Genomic DNA, 11424 nt, shown 5'->3' with positions numbered 1-11424 from the left:
CCCTGGGCCGGCTTGACGCCTGCAGGTGGAGCTTGGATGGGGCACATGCTCCCTGCGGGGCACAGATAAGGGACGCTTCTGATCCAAGAGCTGATCTTTAAACGCCATGACTTTCTGAGGGTGTCTGTTCTGGTCTCTGATCCGTCTAGAACATGTAGGATAATTCTGGCCAGCAAAGACAACTTCTACGTGGTGGCAGGACTTAGTGTTTGGCACTTTACAGGAGGGAGCCCTGTAGTTGGAAGGATGCCCCTGGACGGGCTCTGCCTGGGCCTGTTCTTCGGCCTTCTGCCAAGTTTTCACAAACTTCCTCAGGGAAGGAAGGGGCTCTTGAGGGCGGGTGACCTCTGCTGCACAACGCTGCCCCAGTTTCTCCACTGGGAACTTCCCAGGGACCGTCCTGGTCTTCTGAGCCGTGGTGGTCCCAGTAACGGCAGCTCTCCCTTTAACCAGGCCTCTGCTCTGTGCAGATGATATGGGGCTGCCCTTTTCCTGGGGATGTTCTTGGTTCTTGCCCTTTGTCCCAGGACGAAGCCATTGAAAAATGTGGTTCATCTTTTTTCTGAGCAGACTTTCAGGAGGAGGCTGTGCCTTCTGTGATGAGGTGTGGGAAGACTTGCTCCCAAGCGTCCCCTCTGATGCTGTGATCTGAGTAGCGAAAGTCTTTCTGGTAGGTTGGGATGTCCCCAACCCTGCATCCCCTCCACCAAGCTCTTCTTTGTTGGGGCCCGGAGGGCTCACTCTCATTGTAGCTGGTGGGAATTTCTTATCCTCGTACCTCTTTAGGTCTTTCTTAGGGACCCAAGGCTCCTGCCGCTGCTGCCTGCTGATCCCACTGTCCTCCAGATGGACATGCAGCACCTGGGAAGCTCCCATGTCCCCAGGGGAGACACCGTGGGCATGAGTCAGTGAGGCCTTGTAAGTCAAGCTCTCTGAGGCAGGGGACCTGTCAGTGTGTTGGCCTTGGACCTGGCTCTGATTCCTCTTCTCTAGTTTCGACTTTAATTCCCTCAACAGATGTTCCTTCAGATCCGATGACTTCGGGTCTTGGGGAGCTTGTCTTTTTGGTGCAGGGCTTTCAATGGTCCCAGTAATTTCTATTTTACTGTGATTCCCACGTCTCATTTGGGGGCTTCCTGGCTTGCTGGTTGTCAACACATTACCAGTTTTTGACTGCAGAGCGTTGAGCTCCTTGGCCCTGAATATGTCCCTGGCCGTGTTGTGCACGGAAAAGGGTTCCGACTTCATCTTTTTGTCCTGTCGCCCTGCTCTTCTATCACTGGGACTCACTCTCTCATCCTTTGTCTCATGTTTGGCACCAGCTTGCCTTGCAGGCAGCTCTGGGGGGCATCTGTTGCCTAGCTGAGTAAATTTCTGACTCGCTTTGCCTGTGATGCCACAGGTGACAGGCAGATGAGTCTGCCTGGCACCCTTACTCCTCTGAACAACCTCTGCAATCTCTTGGTTGATACCAGAGGGTGATTGTCTCGGCACCCCTTGTCCCTGCCTGCCCATAGGTGAAGTAGCAGGGCAAAGACGATCCAGGACCAGGGCTGAATTTGTTGTTTCCGCTTTTTCTTGAAGAGCGGATTTAGAGCTTCCTCTATGGGGCTCGAAGCCCCTGGATTTGGAGTCCGCTTCCAAAGTTGGGTTATTTGAGGGGGCGCAGTAGAAATAGGGCAAGGACTGGGATGCAGCATCTTCCAATTTAAACGCCTGTATGGATTCCAGGACCCTGCAGGGAAGGCCCCACTCCATCGTCATACGAAAGCTTTTAATATGGGTTTCCATCATCTGTTGGGCACTGGAATCAATGAAGCAAAGCTCCTGGAAGGTATTCAGGGAGGAGTCCCCACCCACTGAAGGTGGCAGACTCCTCTGTGTTATTTGGGTGCGGGATTTGTCAGAAAGCAGCAATGTCTGCTTGCTAGCATGCCATGAACTGCGCACCGTCCCAGGGAGCCGAGCCTCACTGATTTCCTCAAACTTCTTGCTCAAATGTGCTTTGAGGACATTTTCAAGTTGTTTCTGATCTAGACTTTCCTCCAAGGCCCTTGAATTTTTCCCTGACAGACTTGCCACGTGACTATTTAGGTCTTTCTCAGAGTCATATGCCGGATCCTTATCTGAAGAGCTCTCTGGGTCACTCAACAGATGAGCTTTTGGGCCGTTCTCTGGGCTATGCCCCTGATCCTTCCCCATCTCCTTCTCTCCCTGAAGCAGTTCTGAACCCCTGTCATGGAAGCTTTTGGATTGGCTCAATCCAACATTTAGATCTTTGTTCACCGAGATCCGTGAGAGTCCACGATTGCTCTCTGACTTAGCTATCTCTGAGAAATCTCTTGGAGGCATCATCAGTGACAGACACTCACGGATCCTGCGGGGCAGGCCCCACCGGTGTTGGATGAGCCTCTTTCGAAGGTGATGTTCCAGTTTCTTCCTCAGCTCATCACTGAGAGGAAACTCTACGGGAAGGGTGGAGATGGAGGCATGGGCCTGGGAGGCCTGATGGTAAGGGAAGTTGGGAGCTGAAGGACAAAATTCCTCCTGAGATCTTTGGACTACAGAGGGCGAACCCCACAAACTTTCCTGTTGCTTCTGCAACACTTTCCATTCCAGTTGTTGAATTTCAGATGAGGTGAGAGACTCTGATTCATCCCGGGGTCTATGGTGACACACTCCACAGATCCTTCTCTGGGGTAGAGGACCAGATGGTAGGATTGGGAGTGAGGATTTAAGGTGGGCCTGGGACTTGACCTGAGTGAGAGGTAGGGGCTGGGATTGGGGCAGGGTTTGAGGCAAGGGTTGGGGCTGGATCTCAGGCAAGGATGGAGGTGGGCGATGGAGAGGTACCGGGGATTCTTGGCCCATGGAGGCATTTGAGATGGTATTGAAAAGGAAGATTGTGGTGCAGTCACTTGAGTCACGGATAGCAGAGGGCAAGGACTCGCTGTGCAGAGATGGGAGACCCCAGAAGAGCTGCGTACATTTTTCCTGTAAAAGGTCCTCCAAGATTTTAGGATATGGGGGCTGCCCATGCATGTGCAGCTCCTTTGGTTTGCCTGCACTGCTCCAAAAAGGAAGGGAGAATGCTGAGTCACACTCATCAGCATTTGACTCTAGCATTTTCCGCGAAGGATTTAGTGGGTAGTCTGGCCTAAGTTTTTTTGGAAAAGAACCCTTCTCCTTCTCCTTTTCCCTCCACATCAGGAAATCACTCCTCTTTCGGACTTGTCTCTCCAGGAGTGCCAGGACATGAGGGCTGAGAAATGAGAGGTTACCACGCTCTATAAGGTTAGCTGTAGGGTGTCTCTCCAGAGAGGACTCTGAAGAATGGAGAGCAAGAAACTCTCGATTAAAAGCACATGGTGCCAAGGTGGAAGGTGCTAAGAACAAGTCTTTGGCACAAGCTTGCCACCAGGATAATTCTGAAATTGACAGGCTTGAATGGTCAGTGCCTCTGATTGTTGGGACATAAGTGGACAACCCGCCAGGGCTATCTGGAGATGAGTTCTCTGGAACAGACTTCAGTAAGATGGAAACCGATTTAGATCGAGCCACAGTTAAAGGGTGGTCTGTCGGTGGTGAGACAGACAGGCTTGGTGGTGTGTGATGACAAGCCAGTGAATCAGTGGGATTGATTATCTGGGACAAATTTGGTGAGGGGTTAATATCTTGGGAAAGGGTGCGGTCAAGAGAGAAGATCGTATTCAGAGACAGAGTGGTCTCTGGTTGGAGAATAGGACCCGTTGCCTGGGTGTCATGTGGTGGGAGAGGGGGAAGGGCAAGGGGTTGGGGTGGGCAATGGTCTGCTGGGAATTTGGACTCCAAGGGAGGAGAAGGCTCTGGTGGCATAGAGTGACCCGGTGGTGAGGGTGAAAGAAAGCCAGCTAAGGGTGTCGTCGGGTTAGGTGAGAGAACGGAGGGGGGCGGTGGGGAAGGGTCAGGTGGAGGGGATGGTGTTAGGTCTCCTGGAGGGACTTCTGAGAAGGCAGAGGACAGAGTGAATGATGACTCAGTCCCAGAAGCTGTGGAAGCCATAGAGGACACAGAGGCGGTATCATCTTCCAGGTCCTCCAGGAGCCGATTGATCTCAGCAGTTGTGCTATTACACACCTCACAGGAGGGGTCTGGGCATAATAGTTGACGAAAGCGGGTGGTATCGAGAGGCCGGCCTAGGGGCCTGCGGGAGACAGGAAGTAGAAAACTGTAGCCAGGACCAGAACAAGGAAAGGAGGACCTGCTGGCCTGTCAGGGGAGGGGCCACCTGAAGCCTGCTGCCCCTTCACAATGCCCCACATCTATGACTTCACCATACACTCAGCAGCCCTCACCCCAAGGCCTTCATTCACATACCCGTTCCTATGGCAAACCCCTCCCATGACTACTGCAGGCTGTACTGAATCCCTGGAATTGCAGAGAACATGTTAAAGAGGGATCAGGAAAGAAAAGACTAGTCACCTTTTCAGAATAGAAATTAGCCTCCTTTTCTCCTCTCTTTCCCTCTGGTAATTTCTCCAACCTGGGAAATCAGAAGAGTGAATTAAACATGTAATAAAGGTAGAAGCATAGGTGTTACACAGGAGTCCCTTTAGGGGAGACCCTTGGGATATTAACGGGATGTTAACTCTGAAAGCCCCAAGAATCAGTAGATGTGGTCAAACGGTCAATGATAATATTAATAAGGTTCACATGTGTTTGTTGCTTCGTTTATAAAGCACTGTCACATACATTATCCCATGGGATGTTCAAAACCACCATGTGAGGAACATAGGTCAATGGTTACCTCAAAGAGGAGTCTGATCATCCAGGAAGTCAACGCAGTCTCACAAGGTCAGGAGACAGAAGTTCTGACTCTTGACGTCTCCCACGGCCACGCACTGGGCAACACCCATTGTCCAGGCCCATCACTGCTTCATGCCCAGAGCTGGGCAGAGCAGGAGTCTGAGAAATGTCTCGGGTTCTGACTACCTTCCCATGAGCCTTTCCTCTGAGGCCTCTCTTTTCTGAGAGGGACTCTATCGAGCGACTGACATCCTCAGAGACCATGGACCTGGGACCTCATGGAGAGGACAGGAAGGGTCACCCTTGGAGAGCTCAGGTGGGATAGCTGGAACCTTACCACTTGATGTTCCACCTTTTCTTCTCCTCTTGGCTCTGCCCTGACGCTGAGAACAAAAAGCAAAGAATGAGGAGCGAGGACTTAGTTGTCTTGCTCCTCTCTCTAGGAAACTCAGATATTCATCCAAGATTCATGTCACTCTCTATTTTTATTGCTAGCACTTTGTGTTCTTTCCCTTTCTGAATTGCTAAAGGTGATAAGATACTTTCAATTTTTCCTTCTTTGAAAAACTCGAAGGAGGATTTTTGGCTAGAGTCCACACTTGATCTTCTCAGTCAGAAGTCCTCTGCTCAAGGAGGGCATAGACTCTGAGGCCCACAGTCACATCTGTGCTTCCTCAGATAGGCCCCTGTATCCTGGGACAGAGCTCACACTCCAGTGTCTGCTCAGAGGCTCAGCACTGCTCTCCTGATCTGCCCAACACAAAGGACGGTTTGGTCGAACGACGCCCGACATGGGAACGTGACTCATGATCCAGTGTTGGGAACAGTGTCCTCCTACACAGATCCCAAACTCTCTAAATAACCTAATGCAGGGCCGTGAAGTCACTGATGGGATTTTATCCAGGAATCCTCCACCACACCCAGATGGTCTGTGAGTTTTAAATGGGAAACAGTCCCAGCTGAAGCCCTAGTCCTGCCTGGCCTATTCCCCTAGAAGGATGACGTTCTATCCTCTATTCAGACTTGCCACCTTAGGAGTCTCTCTGGACCAACTCATTTAAAAATGGGGGACTAGAAATGGAAACAACAATAAAAAATCCCTGTTGGTGGCTTGCCCAGGGATCCTTACCTTTTGGTAGATTTTGGTTTTCCAGAAGGTTGGTAAAGATGGAATCCCCACCAGGAAGCACAGGAACAGAAGAAGCAAGCACAACCCACACACGATGGTGAGGTTGTGGTCGCTATCTAAGAATGTTGAGCAGATGCTCAAAAACAACTCAATATGGCTATTCAGAAATGAGAGAACATTCCATTGACTGAACTCCATTTTCTGAATCGCAAGGCTGCCTGAGGCAACTGAGCTCTGAGAGTGTCCGCACTTGCCTATAATCCCAGGCCTGCATCACAGAGCACTCAAGAGTCACAAAGGGTTTCAGAGGGTGGGGGAGGGGACATGCAGAGGGTGTGCCCATGGCCCCTTCCCTCCACCAGCCCAGCTGAGCTCTCCATCCATCCTGGGCCCTCCCCTGCCATCCTATTTTCCAACTCTGTCCGTTCATCACATCATACAATTACATTAATGAAATTTTCTGCCTGTTCCATCTGTACTCCAGATATTACCCGGGCCCCCTTTACTGTTTGGAGAGCTTGACTTTGGTTTCACCAATTCCACTGCCTCGAAAGTCTGAAATGCTCCCTGGAATTTTTGCTTGTACTCAGACATTTACACTCAGCATCATATATGTCCTCAAATCCATCTTTCCCTTAGAATGTTTTTGCCTTACATGAACCCTGATATAGAACTTAAAGTTCTTCTTTACTCATTGAGTTTTGTGAATGTTGAATAACAAATTTTAGTTTTTTGCTTCAGTCAGCCTTTACCGTCTTCAGCCAGTGGGGCTGACTCAAATAATTGAAATGAAGAATTCATTATTCAACATTCACAAGACTAAAATCAGTACAGGCATACATCACTTAATGAAAGGGAGATGTTTTGATAAATGCATCATTAGGCAATTTCATTGCTGTGTGAACATCACACAGTGTACTTACACAAACCTAGGTGGTAGAGCCTACTACACACCTAGGCTATGTGGTGCTACCCGTATGGGACCACTGTCACATACGTGGTCCATCAGTGACCGAAACATCGTTAATATTGTTACGTGGTGCGTGACTGTGGTGGATGACAATGACACAATGGAGTACCATTTTCAAGGCTTCTAAAATGTAGCTGGGAGGCCATTAAGGAAGTTAATCTCCAAGGTGAGAACCACTGCTGTACTTAAAGCTCAGTTCTCAGCATATCACCCCTTTGCCCAATACCCTTGATGGCCTTCCTGCCAACAACCACATGAGTGCCGTGTGTGTGTGTGTGTGTGTGTGTGTGTGTTTGCGCGCGCACGCGCCCTTCTATCCAAGGCCTTCTGCAGTCAAGCACCAGCTCATGTGTCCCCACGCAGGGAGGTGTGTTCCACAGTCATCCTAATGGGTTACCTGCTCTTCCCTCTGCTCTCCTGCCGCCTCTCTCTGTTAATGTTGGTTCCTCTGCTAGAAATACCCACCTCCTCCCTCTCCTTGTAGAAACCTTACTCATTCTTTAAAGCTCACTTAAAAATTAATATTTATCTAAGGAATCCATACTTGTGCCTTTAAAATCAAATAGTACTGAAGGCTTTATAAAGAACCGTGACAGGCCCTCCCCAACCTCACAACCCCAGTCCTTTCTATCCCCCCAGTTCCATTCCCCATGGAAACCACTTTAGCCATTTCTATCATAGCTGTTCTTGTGTTTACCTCCATTTATATAACTAGTACGAATACTTGTATTTAAAAGTAATTTTAAAATATTAGATACTAACTTCTTGCCGTGGTAGATAAAATTTGAGTAGGTAAAATTGCAGGTGGATGAAATTTGGTCGACACCCCATTCCCCTCTTCACTCTTCTCAGTCTGTCCTCACTTAAATCTTTATTCATGCAAAGTTCATCTTGGCATGGAAGGTGACCCCTTTCCTGGAACGTGTTCAGAGACTGCTCCTCCCCTGCTCCCACAGAGCTGTGTATCTCTCTTAGTGCACTGTTCCCCTTGCCCTTCCACGTTGGGGTTATCTATAGAACAGGTCACACAACTGTGGTCTTTACTGCTGTGTGCCCGATATTGGTAAACCCTGCTCTTCTTCCCTGTCCCTAGCCATCTCTATATCTCTCTGCTTTGCCAGTCTCTGGGTGGGGGGAAACCAAAGTGGGTACTTCATGTGTGCCCTGAAAGGCTGGGACGCTGGTCGTTCACTCTGCTCTCTCTTTCCCTGAAAGGAGAGCTCTTTCTAGCTGAGGAGTTCCCTCTTAGCACTGAGTAATGCCAGCTTAAAGGACGGGGTGATGCAGGCAAAATGAAGCTGTTCTTCTTTCTCTTTATGTGTGGTTATTCTCACATTTTTTGTTCTGCTATGTTGCTAAAGTTTCTTAAGAGGGCTTTAGAGCTCTCCCAGAACTCTTTTTGATCATGGGTAGGTAGCAGTCTAATTGTTGATCTTTCTGGGAGGACAGAGGCTAACATCTCCTACTCCCCCATCTTGGTGACATCACTCACTAACACATCGTTAAGGATTTTTCATTTATATTCATGAGGGATAGTGGTCTTGTCTTTGCATGTGATGTCTTCACTTGCCATTGAAATCAAGGTAACTCTGGCCTAATAGAATGATGTGAGACCAGCTCTCTCCTTCGATATTTTCTGAAATAGATGGTGGGAGATTGGGATTATTTTCTCCATTAATAGTCAATGGAATTCACCAGTTGAGTCATCCGAATCTGGGCTTTTCTTCCCTGAAAGGGTTTTAATTACTAATTTAATTTTCTTGTTTGTTACAGATCTATGGAGATTTTCTATTTCTCTTTGAGTCAGTTTTGGAAATTTGGATCTAAGAATTTGCCAATATCTTATAAATTGTCTAATTTGTGGCATAAAGTTGTTCATAATATTCTCTTATAATCCTTTAATTTCTCTGTGGGTGGCCCTTTATAATTTCTGATTTTGGTAAATTCTATCTTCTCTCTTCCTTGGGGATGCTAGCTAAGGGATTGTCAACTTTATCTGGTAAACAGCCAATTTCTGGTTTTATTGATTTTTGTGTTTTGTATTTCACAGACATGTGTTCTAATCTTTTGTATTTCCTTTCTTTTGCTTGTTTTCAGTTTGGTTTATTTTCCTTTCTTTCCTTTCTTAGGGTAGGAACTTAAATTATTGATTTGAGACTTTCCTCTCTTCCACTATAGGTGTTTAATACTATAAATTTCTCTCTAAGTACTGCTTTAGGCACATCCCATAGACTTTGATATTCTATTTTTTAAATTTTCATTCACTTCAAAGTACTTTCAAATTTTGTTCCCAATTTATTCTTTGACTCATGTGTTATTCAGATGGATGTCATTTAAGTTCCAAATGTTTGTGGATATCCCAGATATATTCCATTCTTGATAGCTCACATTCCATTGTGGTTGGAGAACATATTTTATATTATTTCATTCTTGCTAAATCTGTTGAATTTATTTTATGGCTGAGTACACGGTCTATCCTGGAGCATGTTCCATGTGCTATTGAAAAGAATGTGTATTTTGTAGTCATTGAGTGCAGTGATCTATACACGTCACTTAATTTAATTTGGTTGATAGTGCTGTTCAAGTCTTTTATAACCTTGCTGATTGTCTTTCCTCTTTTTAATCCATTATGGACAGGAGGCAGTTGAAATTTCCAAGTATTGTTGTTGAATTGTCTCTTTCTCCTTTCATTTCTGTCAAATTTTACTTCACGTATCTTGAAGCTCTGTTGTTACATTTGTAAGCATTGATAATTTTTATATCTTTCTGATGTATTGACATTTTGTCATTTGGATATGTCCCTCTTTGCTTCTAATAATATTTCTTGTTTTAAAATCTACATTGTCCAGTATTAATACAACCCTCTAGCAATCTTTTGGTAACTATTTGTATGATATGTCTTTTCCATCCTTCTAGTTTCAACTTCTGTTTGTCTTTGAATCTAAGATGTGTCTTTTGTAGATCACATATAGTTGGATCTTGCTTTATTATTCATTTTCCCAATCTCTGTCTTCTAATTGGTTTTTTTAGACCATTCACATTTAGTGCAGTTATTGATAGGATCAGAGTTACATTTGCCATTTTGCTATTTGTTTTCTATGTCTTCAGGCTTTTTTGTTCTCTGTCCTTCCTTTATTAACTTCTTTTGTGCTAAATAAATCTTTCAGTATATCATTTTAATTCCTCTATTGAATATTTTTTACTGTTTTTGAGCTATTTTCCTAGTGTCTGTGCTAGGGATTCCAATATGCATTTTAACTGACTATGGTCTATTTCAAACGAATATTAACTTAATTCCTATGAAATATAGAATGTTTCCTCCAATGTAACTCTATTACTTTCCCCTCTTGTGCTATTATTTTTATATATATTATATCTATATATGTTACCAAACCAATACTACAATGTTACAATTATTTCTTTGTACAATCTCATGTCTTTTAAAGAATTTAACAGAAGAAATGAGAAAATATATTTATAGATTCTTTTTTTTAAAACCCAGAAATTTATTACTTCTGGCTCTCTTAATTTCTTCCAGCTGATTCGAGGTACTGTCTGATGTCATTTTCTTCCAGCCCAAAGAATTTCCTTTAGTATTTCTCACAATTCAGTTCTGATATCAAGAAATTCTTCCAGTCTTTTTAAATTTAAGAATGTCCTTATTTCACCTTTATAATTAGTGGATAGTCTTGCTGGATAAAAAAATTCTTCGTTACCATTTTTTCTTTCAGTATTTTGAATATGCCATTTCTCTGCCTTCTAGGGTCTATCTTCTCTGATGAGCAGTTAGATATTATTTATGTTGATGCTCTCCTGTACATGTTCAGTTGTTTTTCTCTTTCTTCTTTTAAGATTTTCTCTTTGTGTGTGGCTTCCAACAGTTTGACTATGATGTGTCTAGGTAAAACTATATCTTTGTATTTATCCTACTTGGAGTTCAGTAAGCTTCTTGGATGTGTAAATTAACATTGTTTCATCAACTTTGGGAAGTTTTGGACATTATTTCTTCAAAAAATTACAATAACTATTAGATCCACAATTTGAGGAGGTGTATTAGATGAGATTTGGGACATTTACTGGGAAAGTCTAGGAACCTGGAAATTGGAATGATTACATGTATTTGGATTCAGATATAGCTGAACTCATTGGGCACAATGAGTCTCCCTTGATTTCATAAGCAGTTGTTTCTCCCTGTGTGAGGCTGTTCCTTCATTGCTGGTATTCAACTATAGGATGAATCTCAAAATCATTATCCTGAGTGAAAAAAAAAGCCACACAAAAATACACTGTATGATTCCTTTTGCATGAAACCCTAAAAAGATAAAACTAATCTAATATTGACAGGCATAGAGAGAAACAGTTCCCAGATGGAGGTGTCTGAACACTTTGAAAAGTGATCCAATATACTGGGGCTCTCAATAGATTGCCTCAATTACTCACTCAGATAAGGTTTGAATACAAGAATATCTTCAAGAGGGACATTATGTTCCTCAATATTTTATAAAATGATCACTACCCATATGAGGGTGAATGCCAGGTA

General features: G+C 44.8%; 1 protein-coding gene across 1 annotated transcript; it reads right to left on the bottom strand.

The window, feature by feature from the left end:
- Positions 1-6: 6 nt before the first annotated feature.
- Positions 7-11139, bottom strand: LOC103542647 (spermatogenesis-associated protein 31D4-like; the record flags this gene model as incomplete). Its single annotated transcript, XM_070590868.1, has 4 exons — positions 5915-11139; positions 5123-5168; positions 4462-4522; positions 7-4183 (listed from the first exon to the last, which is right to left on the bottom strand). Coding segments are annotated over exons 1-4 (4482 nt in total), but the record flags the coding sequence as incomplete, so codon positions are not given.
- Between the last annotated feature and the right edge of the window lie 285 nt (positions 11140-11424).

Source organism: Equus przewalskii, chromosome 22 (assembly GCF_037783145.1).
Source record: "Equus przewalskii isolate Varuska chromosome 22, EquPr2, whole genome shotgun sequence".
In the NCBI taxonomy this organism is placed as follows: domain Eukaryota; kingdom Metazoa; phylum Chordata; class Mammalia; order Perissodactyla; family Equidae; genus Equus; species Equus przewalskii.
The sequence above is the reverse complement of the archived record's forward strand: the minus strand, read 5'-3'. Positions and strand labels throughout refer to the sequence as shown.